This window comes from Periplaneta americana, chromosome 10 (genome assembly GCF_040183065.1).
Source record: "Periplaneta americana isolate PAMFEO1 chromosome 10, P.americana_PAMFEO1_priV1, whole genome shotgun sequence".
Classification (NCBI taxonomy): Eukaryota; Metazoa; Arthropoda; class Insecta; order Blattodea; family Blattidae; genus Periplaneta; species Periplaneta americana.
The window spans coordinates 147914332-147938032 of record NC_091126.1 but is presented as its reverse complement, the minus strand read 5'-3'; the positions used below and the strand labels follow the sequence as shown (position 1 = coordinate 147938032).

The 23701-nt window shown below is 41.1% G+C and overlaps 1 protein-coding gene across 3 annotated transcripts in view; it reads left to right on the top strand.

Annotated features, from left to right (window-relative positions):
- Window positions 1-5555: 5555 nt before the first annotated feature.
- LOC138708091 (protein unc-80 homolog) overlaps window positions 5556-23701 on the top strand; it is a 266651-nt gene continuing 248505 nt past the window's right edge. The window contains exons 1-2 of one of the 3 annotated variants that reach the window (XR_011334570.1): window positions 5556-5816; window positions 10809-10978. Coding sequence is in view for 2 of the 3 variants with exons in the window: in XM_069838254.1 (XP_069694355.1) it covers window positions 5684-5816; window positions 10809-10978 (303 nt within the window). In the remaining variant the exon portion in view is untranslated. The remainder of the gene's footprint in view (window positions 5817-10808; window positions 10979-23701) is intronic. The other 2 variants (XM_069838254.1, XM_069838256.1) reach the window with 2 other exon arrangements.

Sequence of the window (23701 nt, the reverse complement as noted above, 5' to 3'; positions counted from 1 at the left end):
AATACACACTCATGCTTGCACATTTGCACTGGTTAAGTTACGGTACCAGTACTAAAACGTCACACCAAAGCAACACTCAGATATACTGATGGTCAACAATTTTCTAAAACTGGAAGAAAAGCCTCTTTCGTATTTTACGTACTATAGGATTATACTCGTGCAATCATTTTGAGTTAAGTCAAATATTAGGTTCTGCTGGAGACTGGATATATACGTAATAATGTCACACCAAAGCAACACTCAGATATACTGATGGTCAACAATTTTCTAAAACTGGAAGAAAAGCCTCTTTCGTATTTTACGTACTATAGGATTATACTCGTGCAATCATTTTGAGTTAAGTCAAATATTAGGTTCTGCTGGAGACTGGATATATACGTAATAATAAGGCAAAAGAGAATATTAATTTCGTTATATTAACTTGATAAGATTCTACAACAATACGTATGTGAAGAGAAAATAAAAATTTTGTCATTAAGTTTCAAGGGAATAGAGAATCCGTTGGATGTAACATTACAATAGCGGTGTGGGAGGGGAGGAAAGATCTTCCCTTGTCACCTGGCTCTGGAAGCCACTGCAGCGGAATATGGGTTTTAAACAGTGGCAGTTTCCCTCTGCTTCCCTTCACCTCTCTACCCCCTGACCTAGCAAGACACACTCTCTATGATATGTCCCACCCTGCAGATCCCAGGACGACTTTGAATACAGTGTCAATTCCAGTACAGTCGACGCGCAAAAAGATAATGCATAAGATAATAGTACATATTCCCGGCCAGATGAAATATAAAGCAATTTACCAATAAAAGCTGTAACAATTCTTCTACAAATTAAAATAAATATTATTTTTATTTTCCTGTCAAAGCAGGTAGTGCTGCAGCTCTTATGGACGGGCCGCCCCTGGTTAATAATAATTAATAGTATTATTATAATCTCTGGTGAGCGACCAGAAACGCTTAAGTTACTTTATGCAAAATTTACAAAGATTTAAACAATTGTTGTAAACCCGAAAAGTAACACATGTTTCGGCTATTTCATAATTTCCTATATTTTTAGCGTCACTGGTTTTAGGATCTCTTTTAGGAAACAGGTTTAAGGAATGGATGTAAATATATATCTATATCTTACATCACAAAAATGAATGACTTGACCCCTTTTGCGAGCCCACCGGAGATATGTATATGCGTGGTGCACAACCAGTAAAAACAGGATACAGTAATTAGATTAAATCTTTTAATTCTGACATTTTAGTATTCAAAATCCAGTATGTAACAGAGTATTGATTTTGAATTGAAAAGTTTTCCTTTCGTGACGTCTGATGCAAGTGCAATGTGACACTTAATCAAGGCCAAAGTGAGACATTAATGCTGATTACTGTTGAAAGAAATCTTATTATGTCATAATATAAATCGTGTATTCCGTTTTAATGTTGATGTTTTCATTCATAATGTGCCGATGAGTATTGGCAAACTGGTGTAGAAGCTGGGGATATTAGAAGGAAATGTTACATTGAACACCAGGGAGGGGAGAAATGGGAGGACATTCTTCAGTCAGTATCTTGTAACTACAATAACGCATCATAGGATTATGTAGGTAAATATCTTTTCATTCTTATGCTGTAATATTTGTAAGCAGAAAGAGGAACAACATGTTTATGAGTGTGTAGACTTGTATCCATTGGTTCTAGTGTTGGAGACAGCTACCTTGATTGAATATTAAATTCGGGTACATCGGCACAACATGGAACATTTTTGAATTTACTTATAATTTATAATGCAAAAGGGAGTTATTTTCTTAAATGACTGTATCCAATTGTTTCATACAGCTGTTTCGTCCCAACTGCTTGCTGAATTTGTCTCTGTTCGCAGAACGAGTTCTAAATGTTGTAAGTTTCAAGAATAAACATTTTCAGTATAAGAAAAAACATTGATATATTATGAAACTGTAAACGTCCTTAATATTGCAATTAACATAATGCAGAAATTAACGACAACAGCCCGAAGCAATCGTGATTATTTTTATATTTTCGTTTGCTACCCAAATGTGCAGGCAGTCGGGACAAGAGTAAGATATGCCCGAAACCTTGAAACACAGCTATGATTGCTGACGTACTAGCATAGTCTCTCCCCTCTCAATGCTAAAAGCGTAAACACAACAGTGTAACATGGTATTCAAAAAGAATTTAAAAATATAAATATGAGCTTTCAACCCAAAAGTACACTATTAAGCACATAATTTTTTCATTGAGTCCCTTGTCAATATTGAATGCATCATTGGTCATTAGCAGGCTTCGGCCTAGGACACAGAATAACCAGTATGAGGTTCAGAGTACACGGAGTATAAATGACGTCATGACCTGTGTGCAGTCACCTGACTGCAACAGCACAGGTGGCTCCGTAATGTACATTACCGTTGTGTGTAGGCCTATTGCTGCTTGGCTGTGGTACGTGTAACATGCTTCGGCGTAGGGACACCTGATTGAAGGTTACAACTTACGTTAATACTTTAATATTAGACATTTATTGCCTGGACTAGGAATGTACTGTATATACTGCATCTGTACAGGATGAAATATATTTTGTGCCGTACTGTGACGGACTGTTTACATGTTGACACACAAAGAAACAGCATGCTCTATCTCTCACTCCACTGGACCAACACAACACTATGAACTGTGTGTTCTGAACTTCATGCATTTCTGTGCCCAGGACCAAAGCCTGGTCATTAGCTAGGTATCATTAGATAGCATTTAAAGTGTGCTTACGTTTAAATCGAATTGGCAGAGAGTGATCAACGTAGTGCATTATAGCTTTAAAGCTTTCAATGGAGTTCTTTTAAGCACTGTTTTCGGCATTTGTAAGAAAATGATATCACTTATAGTGCATTTCATGTTTCTGAAAGTGAAAAATTAAAGCACTGTGCCACCTCGTAGCATCGACATATTTCCTTGAAATCACTATCTATTACATTAATTATAATCTCATCAAAGAATTGAGGTTCATTAATGTTTGTAGTGGTCGCAGATTGCTTCATACTATGAACTGACTTAGAACATTTTATGCATTTATTGTTGCTTCAAAATGTTGTCACCGTAGCGAATTCCTAAGTGACCAGCAGTAATGGAGTCTGATATTTATAATGGAATAGCAGTTCGTATTTCTAGTTTTGTTTTTCATTTTCTAACTTTAATATGTGGAACAAAAACTTGTTCCGAAGACCTCATTCGGGACAGTGGGGCAGATTTTCACGAAAAGGGATATTCATGTATTTTAATGGACATATGGCGACCCTGTGCCCTACAAGCCAACAATATGAGTTGTATGGTTTTCCCATTCTTCATATATTTTCAGACGGAGACTTGTTGATAATACTAAAACGGTGCTTATCCAGTATTTTATTTTAATCTAATACACTCTTATTTCACTAAACAGAACCACAGTCAAAAATTCATGCTCACCAGCCAACAAAAGGCTTTACAAAGAAGTACATAACCCCATGGCTTGTTTTGTGTAAACTGTAAATTGGAAGCTTTTCTGGAAATCTGCCAGTGGAATTTGTGTGAAATATTTCTTCAGAAGTAAGAGTGGAGAAGTTCACCGATGTGCACTAACGGTTAACACGTCTGATCGTTAAACATGTGAGTCTGGGGTCAAATCCTGGTTTGGACGGTTTCCTCATTGAGTTATTTCCGGGATTTTTGCTCAACCCATGAAGAGGAAATGCTGCGTAAATTTCGGAGCTTGACCCTGCACTCATCTTGCTAACATTATCACCTTCATGTCACTTACATGCTAGGTGAACACAGCAGTTGATAGGGCGTCGTAAAATAACCTGTTTAAAGGAAAAGTACTAGAGAAACTTTCGACATACAAGGTGCGTGACAGCAGAGCTCAACACAGCCATTTGAATTTTAAAGGCTACTTGTTTCTCTCTGGTAGAGAGAGAGAGAGAGAGAGAGAGAGCGGGGGAGTGAGGGAGGGAGGGGGGGATGGAGAGGGAGAGAGAGAGAGAGAGTGTGTGTGAGTGTGAGTGTGTGTGTGTGTGTGTGTTTTTTTTTTTTTTTGGACATTATACTCTTTCCTATTGACAGTATTGTAACAACAGTGAGGCGATCCTGGGACATAGTGTTCCTTAAAAATCATCTTTCTGGCTCAGCAGTGGCCATTGGTGTTGTACCAAAAATATTTAACAACTTCGTTACTTCACAGAATGGATCCTGTGAATTGTTGGAGGCTATGTATTGTAACAATTGAACAGCTCCATATATATTTCGGAAGTCGAGTCTTCCATATAGAACCCCAAGTTGTGTCTTTAACATTCTTTTGTTCAGTACAGTATAGCTGTTGACAGCAACTTCAAGTTCGCGTTCAGGAAAATTATGCAAAAAATTGTCAAAAAATTTGCTGTTTAACAATTTTGTTGCGTCTAGATAGCTTAAAGACTGGAAATGATGAGTAGTTTCCTGAATTATACGGTCACATACTTCCTTGGCTTCAATTTTCGGATTCCATTTTCCGTCGCTTGCTGACTGATTCAGGAGGAACCTCAAAAAATTGGTAGATGGCAGCAGCAGTCGGACACTTGAATTACCAAATACATTGTACATAGTTCCGAGTTCTTCCACAAACAAGCATTCTTTCATTACGCTTTACTTTTGCAATCTCCAAGCTGTGTTGTGCTGAAGCTGACTACAGCACTTCCCCGAGTAAAAATAGCCAATCAGAGCAGTGATTTCAGCTTCGCACATGCGCAATAATTATCTACATTCTCATGTAAGTTCTGAGTAGCACAACATACCCCCTGAGGCACCAAAGAACGAAGAGCGAAGACTAAACACTTTATAACGCGTCGTGGACATAACCACGGGAAATTGTCAAATGACAGATTAAATACTATGGCATTGCAAATACATTATTTAAGCAAAAATTATCATTGTGCTGTAGCACTATAGCACATAAGGGCCGGCCGCCCCTGCAAAAACATGTTCCAAAGACCCCATTTGGGACAGTGGGACAAATTTTCGCGAAAAACGATGTTCACATATTTTAATGGATGTATGACGACCCTGTGGCCTACAAGCTGACAATACGAGTTGTATGGTTTTCTCATTCTTCATATATTTTCAGTTGGAGACTTATTAGTATTACTTTTTTTTTGGTAGGTTATTTTACGACGCTTTATCAACATCTTTGGTTATTTAGCGTCTGAATGAGATGAAGGTGATAATGCTGGTGAAATGAGTCCAGGGTCCAGCACCGAAAGTTACCCAGCATTTGCTCATGTTAGGTTGAGGGAAAACCCCGGAAAAAACCTCAACCAGCTAACTTGCCCCGACTGGGAATCGAACCCGGGCCACCTGATTTCGCGGCCAGACACGCTGACCGTTACTCCACAGGTGTGGACTGTTAGTTTTACTAAAACAGGGCTTATTCAGTATTTTATTTTAATCTAATACACTTTGATTTCACTAAACAGAACCACAGCCAAAAACTCAAGCTCACAAGCCAACAAATGGCTTCACAAAGAAATACGTAACCACATGGCTTCGTTTGTGTAAACTGAGTTAGTGGTGGACTAATTTAATGTAGACACATTCTCACTATATGTACTGTTTGACTTCAAATTTCAGCGTTCACTAGTGACAGCAACAAAGACACGCAAGAAACAACAGACAGAGTTGATTAAGATGGCTCTGCAAGCCCAGGAAGACAAGAAACGTACAGAACGCGAGAACTTCCTTATAACAACGATTCCTATCACTGTACAAGCAGCTTATGAACCTAGCTTGTACCATGCTGTGGGAGATGACCATGATGAAGGTACAGACAAGCAAGTAATCATGTATTGGTTCAGATTGAGTGAAGGTAGCTGAAGAGTGAAAAGAGATAATGTACATTGAGGAACAAAATTATTGAGCAGGCGAAAATGTTTCAAGATCTGTAGCGCTGTTCAAAAGAGGCTATAGTTTTAATTTCTTCTCAGCATATATAAGTAATATTTAAACAGAAAAGCGAAGCAAATATCTTGTCAACATATGACCGAAAACTTTTGGCTTGGAGCATGCGCAGTGTGGCATTTTTTGATTTAGAAAAAATTCGAGTCGCAGAACTATTATGTCCCTCATTGTACATATATCTTTGCAAATAGTTAATATCGCTTTGGGAGATTCTAATATTAGACATATGTTTTCATTCAAAATTTTGTAAGATATTTTCTCAATTCCAGATGTACTTATTAGTAGTGCATACTCGTTAAAAGAATATGAAGAGTGGATTCATTAATCAATCAATCTTCTTAATGTATCCAGCTGTTTGCTGACAACATGAAGTCCACTATAGTCAACTATAGTCTATTCAGTTTTTGTTTTTCATGGGAAATGAGGGGTATTTTAATCAGTGTTCATTATAGATGCCTGTTGCTAGTAGCCAGAGTTGGGGTGTAGTCAATATATACTGCAGGGCTGTGTCTTCTGCAACTGGTATTTATGATTTTAATTTACTTCTTTTGTGGTTTATGGATGGACGGTATAGAAGAATGTGTTCCAGATCCTCATCATGATTATTACACCACAGACAAGTAGGATTATCAGAAAGATGAAATAGGTGTAGGTACAATTGTGTGATAATGTTACTTGTTCTGGCTCTTGTTAAAATGTTTGAACATATCTGGGGAAGTTTTTGTACATTTCCAGATCATTTGGTTTCTTTTGTATGGACTGTTTTTCTGTTAGTCTCTGCATATGCTCCATATATCTTAATGTTGTCTATTACTGATATCTTCTTTTGCCCCGAACTTCTTTCCCATTCACTATTCTTTCCAGTGCACCCTTCAATAGGCAGTTTCTTCTTAGCCAGTGACCCAACCAATTTCTTTTTCTCTTTCTGATCAGTTTCAGCATTATTCTTTCTTCTTCATCTACTCTTTCTAGCACAGCTTGATTTCTTATTTTGTCTGTCCATTTCACATACTCCATTCTTCTCCATGTCCACATTTCAAATGCTTCCAGCCGTTTCTCTTCACTTCGTCGTAATGTCAATGTTTCTGTCCCTTGCAATGCTACACTCCACACAAAGCAATTTACTATTCTCTTCCTTAATTATTTTTCCAAAGATCCGCAGAAAATGCTCCTTTTCCTTCGTCTTTGCTATACTCCTTTTGACTTACTAACAGCAGGTCATGTTACTACTTACAGTACAAGTATTTGAATCTGTCCACTTGTTCTAGTGCCTCATTTAGAATTCGCACGTTTAGCTTCTTCATTTTTCTTATGATATCCATATAAGAGAAGTATTAAAAAAATTAAATAGTTAGATCCAATTTGGAACAAATTGATATTTTTTTGTTTTGTAATAAAAGCGCAATGTTCTTTTAATAATAATAATAATAATAATAATAATAATAATAATAATAATAATAATAATAATGTTTGCATTGATTGCGGTTGAATTACTCGTAACTTCTAGATCAGTGATGTCAACGTTCCTGCCACCAGTATGACGTTGTGGCACAGATGGCATGTCACTATATGAAGTGCATGGCTATCTATCCAGCAGGCGTAGGCCTACTGTTGTCACTGTACATGAGAGCCGTGTTTTGATGATCCTTTCTCCATTCTTACATTTTCAGTTTCTTGATTCGTTTTGATCTTACTATGCCCTTGAAGTCGGAATGAATATTATTAGCAACAGATGTCCGCAAATTATTTCTCAGGTTATTATCACTCATCCTCAGTCTGTGTTGACTTTTTAGAAGTTTCATAACAGAAAATGCCTGCTCACAGAGATATTGTACTTCCGAACATGGCTATTGTTCTTGCACCATTTTGCTTCAGGTTTGCGAATTGTGAGTCTGGAGGTGCTCTGTAAAATTCTATTAGATCAGTACTTGAGGTATTGATGAACTTTTCACGAAGCCTATGGTCGCATCTTAGGTTGATCAATTCCATTTGCAATGGTGCATCCTGAATACCCTTAAAATGTAATGTGAATGGGGTATCGAAAACAGAGAATCAGATTTCCATTTTCTCCATACTCTCGTAACGTGTTTTGAATTGCTTCTCTAGATGTCTTAGAACACCTAAAAATTCTTCGAGAGAAATATTCTCACAGTTATCTAATTCTTTAAGTTTCGGAAAGTGCAGTAGATTTCCGCATTCCAACTATTCTATTCACAGTAGTAGTTTCATTTTGGAATGCTCATATTAAGTCCCACATGATCGATATCAGCTTATTTTTTTACTTGTAATGTTTGATTACATTCAAATTTTTACAATATGTGCCAAAATTCTGACATAAGAAACGCTTTTCTCAACCAGGATCAAAATATTTAATACCACTTGACGAACAAGTTGATGTAGAAGCACATGAAGTCAACGCTATCACTTAACTAAGCACGGAGTCAACAAAACAAATTACACATATAAAACTCTTGCATGCGCATGCAAGTACTACTGGGTGTTCAGTTCAAAGTGTGTCATGGCTGGCTGTATGCCATCATGTGGCTAGTCGATGAGCCTAGAGAATTCAATTTTCCTACACTTCTGCAGAGGTGTCTTACTTATCTGCCAGAGAAGTTGCCTACTAAGTACGGCGTTCATCCAGAAGAGTACTTACTGATACGTACGGTAACGCCGGTAGTGGCAGGAATGTGAACTGTTTCGAAACATGTAATGAGGTGAGTTTTTTCTTACTGTCGGGATATGGGGAGAGGGTTAAGACGATTACCTACGTATTTGTTGACATTAACTACTTCGACGGTGAACATGGACACGGAGCATTTGATTTGTATTGCGGAATGTTGCCGTACGCAACCGATGACAACAAATACCCTGCGTACGACTTGGCCGCGCAAAACACAGTTCGAAAGAGGTTATGGTAGCACACAGACCGTATAGACCGCCAGCTGTTGCTACGACGTTCAAGTTATACCGTACACGTTCTCAAGTTCAGATTGAATGCCTTGATTAATAGGCAACTTCTCTGACACAAAAGCTGAAACTCGCTTCAAATCGCTGACTCATCAACAGTGACGTCATGACACACTTTGAAATGAACACCCAGTATAGTTCATGTTCAGAGCTCGATAGGTGCTGATAGCATCATGGCTTGCCACGGAGCCATAGGTAAAGCCACTGCCACAGGTAGAAGAAATTGACATTCCTGTTCTAGATACTGAACGTAGACAAAATTCAGCTACTATACCTCTTTTTATGCAACTTAGTTCCTGGCGATCACTGCTTTTTATTCGCCCAAAACATCATGGAACTTTCATGCTTAAGCAACATTGTCTAGTGTAATGTTTAGGCTCAGTCACCATTATTTATGACAAGTTAATAATAATGCTCACAGCCAAAATATTTTAGCCACGAAGAATATGAGATGTATGAATTACGTTGCATGAAAACCATTATAGTTCACGAGAAATTGCTGTAGACAGATAGATGACGTACCGAGAAACTCTTTTCAGTTTCAAGGGGTCTGAGAATGTGTATCACTATAAACATTTTAAAATCGATTTTCGCAGCATTACAACACTTTATCTTTACATTCTGTACTGTGATTAACTAAAAATGAAGGAGAGAAGAAATATGGCATAAAAAGTAATAACTTATCAATATAGATTTATTTATATTGTCATCAACATTTATATTAGTTATGGTGTACCACTACATTTCTGTTTACTGGTTTCACCATAACTTTATTACATTTACCTACAGTTATGCAATCCTGACAGCCTGTTAAACTAATAACTCTTCTACTTAACTCCAAACAGTCAATTTCTCCTTATTGATCTTAAATATTCACCATCTGTTTGTTCTACACTTACGTTCCTTCCAGCATTCTATTCTTACTAACATAAATTTATATATAATTCCAACTTTCTACGTCCCATCTTACTCATTCTACTTTGCAGTAAATTATTCTGTTGATCATTATTACTTTATCATAATAAATTTTATGCTCGACCAGCCGAAATGTAGTAATTATACACCTGGTAGCAGTCCTTTAATGCATGTCATTAAAGTACACCTATTCATTAAAGTTCAGGTTTTCGATTATTCTCGGATATGCAATCGAAAGACAACTAGCAAAACATCACACAGGCTGGAAATCCAATACTGTTGCAGAAGGTTATGTTCTGTTACTATAATAATTAGTGTTAATTGTAAATAATATTCAAATAAATTCAATTTGTCATCTCGTTTTTCAATGTCGAATTTAATTTCAAGGTTATATCAAGTTTACTCTCTAGGTTATATCAAGGTCGTCGACATTCGTTGCCCGGAAAAAATCAATACTTTCGCGTCTGCGCACATCTCACAATTTACGAGATTGCACAAGGTCAGTTCGCTCCCCAATCACATAAGAATATCATGAATATTTATGAATAATTTCAAGTTAGAAATATGGTCGAGCATAAAAAGTCGTATGAAACTTGTCTATAATGGTAATTAAGATGCTCGTATGAAAATTATGAAACTCGCTTGCGCTCGTTTCATAAACATCCTCGCGTCTTAATTACTATCATTATAGGCTCGTTGCATAATGTACTATTAACTGACTATCCTATTTAAAATCACTATACTAACATTACCTATTTAACACTTAACACTTCACACGTTTTACTCATTGGGATTCTTTATCTTCCTAATACACATCATTATAATAATGTTGTTAAATCTTGACATGAGTATCTAGTTCACTTTATTTTAATCATCCATTCTAATAACTTATATTTGTTACTTTTTAATGTGGACGATAAATAATTATAGATGATAGAATGGAAGTCGTTAGCAATAAAATTTGTTGCAGGCGATGAGGAGCAGGTAGAGACACAGCCTCGCAACACAACACATCATATCCACTCGGCACACTCACTCTTCCCATCATGTCTCTGCTCTGCGGTCATTCAGATCATCAATCTCCTGGATGATGCCGCAGTTTCACCAGATGGAAATGCAGTGTACGAGGTTGCTTATCAGGTAACTACCTGTGGAAATGTCTTGCTGCAGAGGAATGATAATGAAACCAACAGTTTGGTTCCCCTTTCCTTGGTTTATCTAATAATGGTCAGGGGCAGCTGCCTAGGGTGGCAGATTTGAGGAGGCGGCTTTTAAGCTATTAACATTAATTTTTTTTATATTTTTTAAATTTTGTTCATAACTCTTTAAAAGAGTGCATGAACTTAAATGCACAATGAAAAGGATATGAATAACATTGGCAACAGTCAGTTCAAATTTAATCAATGTTTGCCAACGGAAAAAGGACAATTTTTCAATAATAGTGTCACAATGCAATCATATCACTTTTTTCAATATTATGCCCTCTCACTGTGAGAGTCTACGTGATAACATTAAAGAACTTACTGATATTATATTATGATACGTTAAGAAGGCAAATCTCGTTGCTCGCAACCATAAGCTTTGTGATGAGAGACGTCGCTAACTCTGTCATAAGAGTAGTCTGTATCAACACTAAGTAATGCCCATTCAGACTTCAATTCAAAGAAAATACTGCCAGCCATTATAGCAGTCAGACGCTTGGCTCTTCAGTTTAATTTGAAACGGTAAAGAGTGCAGTTGTTTTGTACCTAGGTGATTTATATTTTAATATTCATTACAATGAGTGACAGTCGGAAAAAGCTAAGTGGTTCTCAGTACCGGAAACACTTCTGATTGAGGTTCTGGCTGATATGTAAATCTATTTTCAGACAATACATCTCACTTGATGATATGTGTCAGAGGAAGAACTGCATCTGAAATCTGATTAGTGTAATATGTAGCTAGTCAGCGATGTATGCAATGGAGGGGGAAAGGAACTGGTCACCCTATCCCATTATCTCCTGGCCTAGTTGCCTTATGAGTGATGCCTTGTTGGTGTCACCAGCGAATAGGGATTATAAAGAATGGACACTTCGCGTCGGTACCTTTGATGTAGCCGGACTGATTTCAATGACCTTCAAGCCAGCTAAAGCGTCAGATTCTGCTTTCTCCCTAGAGTTGGCGCTGACATCACACCAGCTAGCAGTCGACACAGTGGAAATATAACAAATACAATTAATACATCTAGGTACATTATGTACTCAAATAAAATAAATTGGATCCATAAAATAATAAATCCTTCATTAACTGCAATGTCTAGACTCTAGAGTTCCTTTATAATGAGAGTTGAGACGTTGACCCCAACAACAATTAAAATATGTAATGATTTGATAGCGCTGAAAATGGAAAAACAAAAAATTTTTACGAGAAGTAAAACCATATACCTATATTATATTATTATACAAATATTAAACGAATTCGATACTTAATTTTATAATGTATTACATTCTATTATAATATAATGTATTATATCTGAAATATAAAATATTATTATTACAACTAGTTTGTCACTGAGAAATAAGGAAAAGCTGTTAACTTGAATTTATTTGAAGCAAAGCGTTACTGGATTATGCAATAAGGTAGGCGATGTTTGGATCCTGTGCCTTAACTCTATTCTCAATTATTATCTTAGCGTGTGCTCGATTACACTACCTCTAGCGCTTGAAAGTGGAACTAACCGCTGGCACACAGAGAAACAAAACACAGGAAAATTCGCTCAGTGTCCATTCTTTATAATCCCTATTCGCTGGTGTCACTTGTGAGGTTCCGACCTGTCTTCGGACAGTTGACTAAACAACAGTACCGGAAACTCGCGAAAGACAAGGCAGTAAAAAAAGAGGAAATTGTGAGAAAAAGTGCAAAATAGATGTGCTATTTAAAAAACAAACACAGCCAGCTTGTTCCATTTCGAATCCAGATACATCAGAGTGTAATAATGTGGCAAACAGTAGGTACCGAAAATAGTGGAGTGTGTGGTTTATCTGAGTCAGGTGTTTCCGATATTAGAAACATTAATAATGCGGAATCAATTATTTCAATTGACCCAAATGACGCATATAGGGCGAAATAAGAGGTGGAAATATTTTTCTCTGCCTAGAGGCGCCAAGTAGCTAGATTCGCTCCTGATAATGGTAGTAGTGATATGTAGCTCTGAGAACACAAAAATATCACACTACATTCTCATTGAGTTGAGTGAACAGGTTGTTGAAGAGAAAAAATATATGAATACATATGTTGTTCATTGTTTCACCCATTATAATGTAACACATAACTATAGTCTATCCAATTTAAAGTCTGCTCTTAACATAAACATGTAGAGTGAAACCTGGGTTTTACGTTCCTTGATTTTAGGTTTTCCTTGTTTCTACATCTGATTTTAAAAGTTCCACCAAAACTAACATAACAACAATGTTAAAGTTTCCTTGAGTTTACTTCCCGAATTGTGTGTAATTCCTTTATTTTACATTCAGACTAAGCTGTTAATGGCCAGTAATTATTGATTATTCTACATTGATCAGGGTATACAATCTGGTCATTTAAACATTATTACCTACTGTAAGAAACTTGTGGAAAAACAATATGCACAATTGTGGACAAATTGATTCGTGATCCAAATCTGATTAAGGTAAATATTCTGGATGTTCTGCATTTCATTGCAGAGGCTTGGAAAGCAATCACGGATTCAACGGCATCTGTTTTCAAAATGTGAATTTATTGTGTATGGAGGTGGATCTCTCAGAGTAGAAATGTAATAGACTTAATCATGACAGAAGGCGAAGAATAGAATCAATTAAAAATTGGTGTGTCATTTTAAGAATATAATAATAATAATAATAATAATAATAATAATAATAATAATAATAATAATAATGATTTATTTAACCTGGCATAGTTAAGGCCATACGGCCTTCTCTAACACTCAACCAGGAGTAAAACTGCGTTACAAAAAACACTACAAATTTACAAATTACACTACAATTTTACACACAAAACTGAATAATAATAATAAAATGTAAACATGTAAACAACAAGTAAGTAGAAATCAGACATAATATATAACATACAGAAAGAAAGAAAAAAGCATAATAAAATGTGAACAGCAGGTCAAAATAAATGAGACATACAAAGTATAAAAAAATAAGACAATTATTGATGATGATAATAATAATAATAATAATAATAATAATAATAATAATGATAATAATAGTAGTAGTAGTAATAAAATAGTGTAGTACAAAGCATACAATGAATACAACATTTTTAAGTACACACAGTAAGGAAAATTATGATTATATATAGCTCAACTTATCACATTATAGATATACCATTATCGGAAAATATGAAAACAAAAATATAAAATAAGTTAAATATCACTAGAACATAAAAAAAATGTGAATACGTGGAAGCATATCATAATAGTAAGTTAGTTTGGCAACTCGTCATAAGATAATTTTCTAACTTGGATTTGAAAGATTTCAATGTTCAGCAGCCCTTGACTTCAGGCCGCAGAGAGTTCCAGTGACGAGAGGTAGCAACAGTGAAAGATGAGGAATACAGAGATGATGTGTGAAGTGGAATTTCTAGCGTGTTATTGCGTTGTGATCGAGTATTAATATTATGATAGTGAGAGAGAGTATGAAAACGAGCGAATAAATAATAGGGGGATGAAGTGTGCATAATTCGATATAAGAGAGAAAGTGAGTGCAGATTTCTCCTCTCATGTAACCTAAGCCATGATAAACTTCTCGAAAGAAGGTGAGATATGATCATAGTATCGAACATTACAAATGAAGTGGACGCATGCATTATGAACACGCTGTAGTTTCTGAGCAGAATCAATCCTGAGATCACTGAACAAAACGTCGCAATAATCGAAGTGAGGTAGAATATTAGATTGTGATGATGAAATTGTGACATGTGAAGTTCAGTCAAAATATGTTGGAAGGAAAGCTAGCATCTGAGGCATCTGAAGAAGAAGAAGAGAAGGAGGAAGTTGAGGGGAACAGTGAATCTCCAACAGTTCTCCTGTCGCCATTGGAAGTCACCAGCAATGCTAGGAAGTATCTAATGCGATTTGATTGTGGTGATAATGTAGTGACTGCACCAGCAGTGTTGAAAATGAAATATACAGGGTTTATCAGAAAGCAAAAAAAAAAACAACCACCTACCTTAAAAGAGATGTGGAAGCAATTAGAGGCGGCGACTCTTCAAGTCGTGACCGAGGAGGCAGCACCCCCGCTGAACCTGAGGCCCCACAGGAGACGGCTGCTGCCCCTGAGGTAGATCAGGCTGTTCCCCGCCACCCTTCCCCAGCTCGTACTCACGTGTCGGAGAGTGAGGACGAGGAAGATGATGTTGAGACTGCTCTCACTAGGCGACTTGGTGATATCCCACCCGTTATTATTACGCCAGCCTTCACTGGCTCGCTGGGCCGACTGAACTTAGAGTTCAAGGCCGAATACGAACCATTGGGCTTATGCTCGTACAGGGCGCGCGGCGGGACGGCCGTGAAAACTGTTTGCGAAAGGGACTACGCAAATCTTTGCAGGTCCCTGACCGAACGGGGAGTAGCGTACAACTTGCTCCGCCCCAAGAACGACAAGCCTCTGCGATTCGTTTTAAGAGGAATAGATATTCACACAGATGAGGAGGACATCCAGGGCGACCTGGAATTCCAAAGCATAATCGTCCGGCGAGTGACGAGGATGCACTCATCAAGGACAAAGGCCAAACTCCCAATGGTCATTGTCGATGTGTAGAATTCCCCCGAAACCCGGGATAGGATGAAAGCCTTGCGGCAGTGCTGCCTGATGAGGGCTACAGTTGAGGACTACGTCCCCAGCAAGCGCCCGCCTCAGTGCAGCAACTGCCAGTGGTACTACCACAAGCAGGCTAGCTGCAAAGCGCAGCCTATGTGTCGAGCTTGCGCCCGCCCCCATAGGACTAAAGATTGTCGCAAGCCGCACGATGTCCCCGCTACATGCGCACTCTGTACTGGCGCTAACACCGCCAATTACGGAGGTTGTCCCGTAGCACTACAGGTTAGAGATGCCACGGAAGGAACGAGCAGGGCTGCCCGACGGAGGAGGGCAGAGCTCGAGGAACAGCGGACGCTCCAATACGAGTGGCTCCGGCAGCAGCGGGTGGAGCGAGCTGCGAGGCAGCAGTAGCTGTTCCGAGAACAGCAGCCGCAGCCACAGGCTCGCGCCCCTGTGCAGGGGCCCCGTGCGGAGCGACGCACGGAACTCGGGCCGGTCCGCCAACAGCAGCAGCAAACGCAGCAGCAGCAGGCGGACATCCCTTCGCTTTTGGAGGTGCCCGTTGCCGCGCCTCTGTGGTCCACCGTGGCAGCGACAGCCCCCCAAACTGCTGCCAATAATGTAGGACCCCTTTCTCAGCGCCCTAAGCGCAACAGGGGCAGAAGAAAAGCCACCAAGGCTACCACGGTAGAGTCCATCTCCGCCCCTGTCCCACCGGCCCAGCAGGTAGCTATTGCAAGCACCTCGAAAGGCCCGACCGGTCAAGGCGCGACCTTGGACCAAGTTCAGCACTTTGCCGAGGCGTTGCAATTAGCAAACCCTAACCTCCCGCTCGCCCCAATCCTAGAAGGATTAACTAGAGTGATAGTTCCCCTTATGGAGAATCCTATGTCTGCCCTCCCGGAGATATTTAAGCTCCTAACCTCCCTAGTTTCTCTCAATGGCCAGACGAAGTGACGGAGTTGCTAGGATGTGTATATGGAACGCCAGGGGCCTTAGACAAGATAGACATGAGTTCAGGGCTTTCCTAGACGCTAATAATATAGACGTAGCATTTATAACAGAAACGTTCCTGACACCCCAAGTAAATTTAAGATGCGCGGTGTTTAAAGTCTATAGACAAGATAGAGCGGGTAGAAGAGGCGGAGGTGTAGCGGTGTTCGTTCGTTCTACGATCGCGCACTGTGAGTATCTCCTTCCCCAGCTAGCGGCATTAGAGGCAGTGGCTATTAGAGCCTACATACGCAGACTCCCCTTTCTGCTTATGGCTGCCTACAGTCCTCCGGGCATACTAGTTGAACGTGATTTAGATATAGTGACAAGTCTATCCGATAGATTCGTAGTCGCCGGCGACCTCAATGCGAAGCACGCTAGCTGGAACTGTCAACGCCCCAATCGGCAGGGCGATAGGCTTTTTCTTAATTCTACAGGAAACGGATACGTCGTGATGGCCCCTAGGGAACCCACACACGTACCGGATGCTGCAAATCAACTGCCTGACATATTAGACATCGCTCTAGTGAAAGGTCTCACAACTAGAGCGAGACTAACAACCCTGGATGATCTTCCGTCCGACCATCTACCGGTGATAATGGAGATCATGCACCCAGTCGAACTCTCCCCAACCGCTGAGAAATTCAACTACAAGGCGGCAGACTGGGTGTTCTTTCAAGACCAGGTAGCCGCTACGCTTCCACCACTCCCCCCTGAAGTTACTCCGGCAGGGATAGATAGGTCAGTTAGCGACCTGACGGAGTGCATAAAGAAGGCAATGGTTGCTGCAATACCGAAACGGTCTTCACAACCGGGACGGATGCAGCTCCCAGCCTAAATTAGAGACCTAAAGATCGTCCGCAATACAGCAAGAACATTGTGGAAGCGTACTAGGTTAGATGAACATAGAATAGAAATGAACCACTTGCGCAGGCGGATCAGTGAGGCGGTCCACGAAACGGTCGTGGATGCTTGGAAATCCAAGGTTGAGACGATGGACAGCAGAAACATGTCAGATGTCTGGCTGTGTATCTCGAGCTCTGTCCAATCCGTCTCAATCTAATCACCCATTAGTAGTCGGTCCAGATGTCACGGCCTTTACTCCTGAGGAGAAGGCTACCACACTGGCAGACGTTCTAGAGACCACTTTTCAACCCGTGGAACAAAATTTAAACCTGCCCCATATCAGAGCTGTTGAGGAATCGGTTCGAGACCTCCTTAGCAGGGAGCCGGAAAATGGGATACCACCTACGAACACCCACGAGGTCGCCCATTTCATTCGTCGCCTCGGCCCTCATAAGGCCGCAGGAGCCGACGGTATCCAAGGAATTATATTGCAGCATCTCCCAAGGTCAGCTATGAAGCGCATAGCAGAGATAATTAATAACATCTTGGCTTCCGGTCACTATCCCATTCCCTGGAAAGAGGCTCACGTAGTTCTCTTTCCAAAGCCCGGAAAGGATAAGACGAATCCAAGCAACTATAGACCTATTAGTCTCCTCAGTTGTCTCAGCAAACTGGCGGAGCGGGTCATACATAGACGCCTCACTGAAGTAGTATTGCCCCAAATCAGGAACGAGCAATTCGGTTTTCACCCTGGTCGTTCCACTACACTCCAGGCACTCCGCATGACGGAGGACATTACCTGGGCTATGAGCACGAAGCGTGTAGTAGCTGCAGCTTACCTGGACATCGAGCGAGCATTCGACAAGGTTTGGCATGAGGGACTCCTCGTTAAGTTACTGGGCATGGGAGTCCCAGATGGAATGATACGCCTCATTTCTAACTACCTCCGAGGCCGTACATTCAAAACCCGTGTAGGCACTAGTTTCTCCACCCCCCGTGAAATTCACGCAGGAGTCCCACAGGGTTCCATTATCGGGCCCATACTTTTCAATATATTCATTAATGACCTCCCGTTTCGCTATATCCACGGCAGAAGTAGTCATCTGTATATCTATGCAGACGACACTGCCCTCTTGGCGATGGGCAAAACATATAGATTAGCGTCCCGTAGATTACAGTCGATCTTAGATCACCTCCAGCCGTGGTTCCACGACTGGAGAATCAAGGTCAATGTAGAGAAATGTCAGGCCATACTCTTTTCACTAAGAGCGAGGCTCGAAGACATACCACCACCACCCACACTTTTCGGACGAGAAATGCCGTGGATGAACCAAATTAAATATTTAGGGATCATTATGGACTCTCATCTCAACTTCCGAGATCACATCCAATCCCTTCTTCGTAAGGCCAACGGACTGATAGTTGGACACTATCCCATTCTGGCGGCCTTAACTCCTGACAACCTGAGGGTAGGACTTACCATGTATAAGGCCCTCATTCGTTCTGTCATTACCTATGCCGCACCCGCATGGGGGTTTGCGGCAGTGTCCCATCTCCGTAAACTCCAAGTTGTCCAAAACCAGGTGATTCGACTCATTACCCATCTCCCCCGAGTCGCCTCGAGAAGAAAGTTCCATGATGAACTAGAGTTGCTAACCATAGACGAGTTCATTGCTCGACTGGCTAGGAACCTGTATGCGGAAGCTCGTGCTAACCCCAACCCGCTCATAACTGGCCTCGGCCAGTATGATCCTAGGTTACGGCGTAGACACCAGACAGGTCCATTAGCTATACTATTGAGACAGGAGGACAGGGAGGCTGGCGTTACTCCCAGGTTTTGGTTGCCACGACTCTACTCCATGAGACTCCTTGGATAGTGCAACCGCTGTAAAATGACCTTGTCTTAACTGGGCTAAACAAAATCCCTCCATAACATTATCTACTTTTGTTGATCGATGGAAATCTAATAGAGCCAATTGGCTAGTATATATCCATCGATTCATAGAGTCATTCAACCTAAGCGCCAACTGGCTAGTCTCTGATATTGAGACAACTCATCCTGCCTAAGGTTTTTCCGTGGTTTTCCTAAGGCGCTAAGACAAATGTCGGGATGAGCCCTAAAAGAAATGGGCCACGGACCTGCACTCATATCCCCATGAATCTCCCTAATTAACAATTATATCTCTCCCCCCTCTTCGCAATTGAGCCATCATATAGCCAAATGGCTGGTCTCGAAATTGAGACAAATCAACAAGGCTCATGACCTCCTACATAATAGCCAAATTGGCTAGTCTCTTATATGAGACAACTCATCCTGCCTAAGGTATTCCGTGGTTTTCCTCAGGCGTAAGACAAATGTCGGGATGAACCCTATAAGAAATGGGCCACGGACCTATATGCCTTTCCCCATATATACTCCATCTTTATTATAAATTATGAATGCCCTAGTTCAGAAAATATTAATAGTCTATTAAACATACGAGGTCACTCAATACGTCGCAAATTGAAAGGACAGGGACCTCTCAAATTACAGCTTAGATTTCACGGCGCTTCTTCCGACGGCCTTCACCTGCTTTGTCATCGAACAACAGAAGATGGCGTCTTGCCATCCTAACGGCAAACACCAGCCAACTCCTCGCCCCGTTCCGTGATCAATTGATCAATTTCAGCCCCCCTCGCGTATGTGGTACCTAAGAGGTTACGTCCAATTTCGGCTTCCCCTTCAAAATTTTCTAGAGCTCCTTCAGGGGAGCAGCGTAACCCGGAGTGAGACTAGTGGCCAACAGGCTTGGAGCTCACATATTTAGTTTTGTACAGCCCCCAACCCCTTGCAAGGACGCGTTTTGCGTACCTTTTAAATTTTCCTCCCAATTCTCCTACGATTTTTTTATTTTTATTTTTTTTTCGATTTCGAAGTCCGAAAGTCTGACCTTGATACAGTGCCCATTGTCCGGATGAAGGGGTGCACCGCGGACATATGAAGAACTGGTTTCTCTTTCCTATGTGTAGTTTGTAGATTCTTCTGGGATCCTCTTGGAGCTACGTGGTACAATCAGGTTGGAGTCTGTGTGAAGGGCAGTATTCTTATTAAATACTGGCCCACATAAGGTCCGAAAGAGTGACCTTGATACCTTGCCCGTTGTCCGGATGAAAGGGGGGCGCCGTGTATATGTGGAGACCTGATTTTTCTTTCCTAAGTATAGGTTGTAGGTTTTTTTTCTGGGACCTGCTTGGTCCTACGTAGTACAATTGGGTTGGAGCGTGTGTGAATGGGAGTATTCTTATTAAATTCTGGCCCTCATAAGGTCCGATTAAGTGTCCTTGAGACCGTGCCCGTTGTCCGGATGAAGGGTGGGCGCCGCGTACATGTGGAGACCTGTTTTTCTCTTTCCTGATTATAGGTTTGTAGGTTCATCTTCTGGGATCTGCTTGGTCCTCCGTGGTCCAATCGGGTTGGAGTCTGTTTGAAGTGGAGTATTCATATTAAATACTGGCCTTCATAAAGTCTGATAGAGAGACTTTGTAACGATGCCTGTTGTCCTGATGAAGGGGGTCGCCGCTTTCATGAGGAGACTTGATTTCTCTTTCCTAGGTATAGTTTTCTAGGTTCTTCTTCTGGGATCTGCTTGGTCCTACGTGGTATAATCGTGTTGGATTCTGTGTGAAGGGGAGTACTCTTATTAAATACTGGCCCACATAAGGTCCGGAAGAGTGACCTTGATACCGTGCCCGTTGTCCGGATGAAGGTGGGGCGCCGCGTACATGTGAAGACCTGATTTCTCTTTCCTATGTATAGGTTGTAGGTTCTTCTTCTGGGATCTGCTTGGTCCTATGTAGTCCAATCGGGTTGGAGTCTCTGTGAAGGGGAGTTTTCATATTAAATACTCGCCCTCATAACGTCCGAAAGAGTGACCTTGATACCGTGCCAGTTGTGCGGATGAAGGGGGGGGCGCCGCGTACATGTGGAGACCTGATTTCTCTCTCCTAAGTATAGGTTGTAGGTTCTGTGTTCTGCTTGGCCCTCACAAAGTCCGATAGAGTGACCTTGATTCCGTGCCAGTTGTACGGATGAAGGGGAAGCCGCCGCGTACATGTGGAGACCTGATTTCTCTCTCCTAAATATAGGTTGTAGGTTCTTCTTCTGGGGTCTGCTTGGTCCTACGTGGTCCAATCGGGACGGAGTCTGTGTGAAGGGGAGAATTCATATTAAATACTGGCCCACATAAAGTCCGAAAAAGTGACCTTGATATCCTCCCCGTTGTCTGGATGATGGTGGGCGCCGCGTACATGTGGAGACTTGATTTTTCTTTCCTAAGTATAGGTTGTGTGTTCTTTTGTGATCTGCTTGGTCCTACTTGGTCCAATCGGGTTGGAGTCTGTGTGAAGGGGAGTATTCATATTAAATACTGGCCCTCATAAAGTCCGATAGAGTGACCATGTTACCGTGCCCGTTGTCCGGATGAAGGAAAGGTCGTCGCGTACATGTGTGTACCTGAACTCTCCTTCCTAAGTATAGGTTGTAGGTATTTCTTCTGGGATCTGCTTGGTCCTACGTAGTACAATCGGGTTGGCTTCTGTGTGAAGGGGAGTATTCATATTAAATACTGGCCATCATAAAGTTCGATATAGTGACCTTGATACCGTGCCCGTTGTACGGATGAAGGGGAGGGCGCCGCGAACATGTGGAGACCTGATTTCTCTTTCCTAAGGTAGGTTCTTTATTTGAGATCTGCTTGATCCTACGTGGTCCAATAGTGTTGTAGTCTGTGTGAAGGGGAGTATTCATATTAAATAGTGGCCCTCATAATATCCGAAAGAGTGACATTGATAACGTGCCAGTTGTCCGGTTGAAGGGGGGCCCGCGTACATATGGAGACCTGATTTCTCTTTCCTAAGTATAGGTTGTAGTTCTTCTGGGATCTGCTTGGTCCTACGTGGTCCAATCGGTTTGGGATTTGTGTGAAGGGGAGCATTCATATTAAATACTGAATCCGATAGACGGCAACCGGATTGGTATCGAGGTCACTCTTTCGGACCTTATCAGGGCAAGTATTTAATTTGAATACTCCCTTTCACACAGACTCCAACCCGATTGGACCACTTAGGAGGAAGCAGATGCCAGAAGGAGAACCTAAAACCTATAATTAGGAAAGAGAAATCAGGTCTCCACATGTACACGGAGTCCCCCCTTCAACCGGACAACGGGCACGGTATCAGTGTCACTCTTTCGGACCTTATGAGGGCCATTATTTAATATGAATACACCCCTTCATACAGACCTCAGCCGGATTGGACCACGTAGGACCAATCTGTTGCCAGATTGAGAACCTTTTTTTTTTGTTTTTATCAGAAGGGTAGGGAGTTTAAAATATGACTTGCTAATAGGAGAGGGAGAATTCATTTAGAAGCGCCGTCTACCCGTACTTATATATATAGTAGTCTCGGTGGGGGAGTACTTGCTGTGATAGGTCGTATGTTCTCCTTCAGGCATCCGATTGGTCATACGTGTTCCAATCGGGTTGGAGACTGTGTCAACGGCAGTGTTCGTATTAAATACAGGCTCTCATAAAGTCCGAAAGTAAATTATGTATGCCCTAGTTCAGATAATATTAATAGTCTATTAAACATACGAGTTCACTCAATAAGTCGCAAATTGAAAGGACAGGGACCTCCCAAATTACAGCTTAGATTTCACGGCGCTTCTTCCGACGGCCTTTACCTGCTTTGTCATCGAACAACAGATGACGGCGTCTTGCCATCCTAACGGCAAACACCAGCCAACTCCTCCTCGCCCCGTTCCGTGATCAATTGATCAATTTCAGCCCCCCTCGCGTATGTGGTACCTAAGAGGTTACGTCCAATTTCGGCTTCCCCTTCAAAATTTTCTAGAGCTCCTTCATGGGAGCAGCGTAACCCGGAGTGAGACTAGTGGCCAACAGGCTTGGAGCTCACATATTTAGTTTAGTACAGCCCCCAACCCCTTGCAAGGACGCGTTTTGCGTACCTTTTAAATTTTCCTCCCAATTCTCCTACGATTTTTCGATTTTTTTTTTTTCGATTTCGAAGTCCGAAAGTCTGACCTTGATACAGTGCCCGTTGTCCGGATGAAGGGGTGCACCGCGGACATATGAAGAACTGGTTTCTCTTTCCTATGTGTAGTTTGTAGATTCTTCTGGGATCCTCTTGGAGCTACGTGGTAAAATCAGGTTGGAGTCTGTGTGAAGGG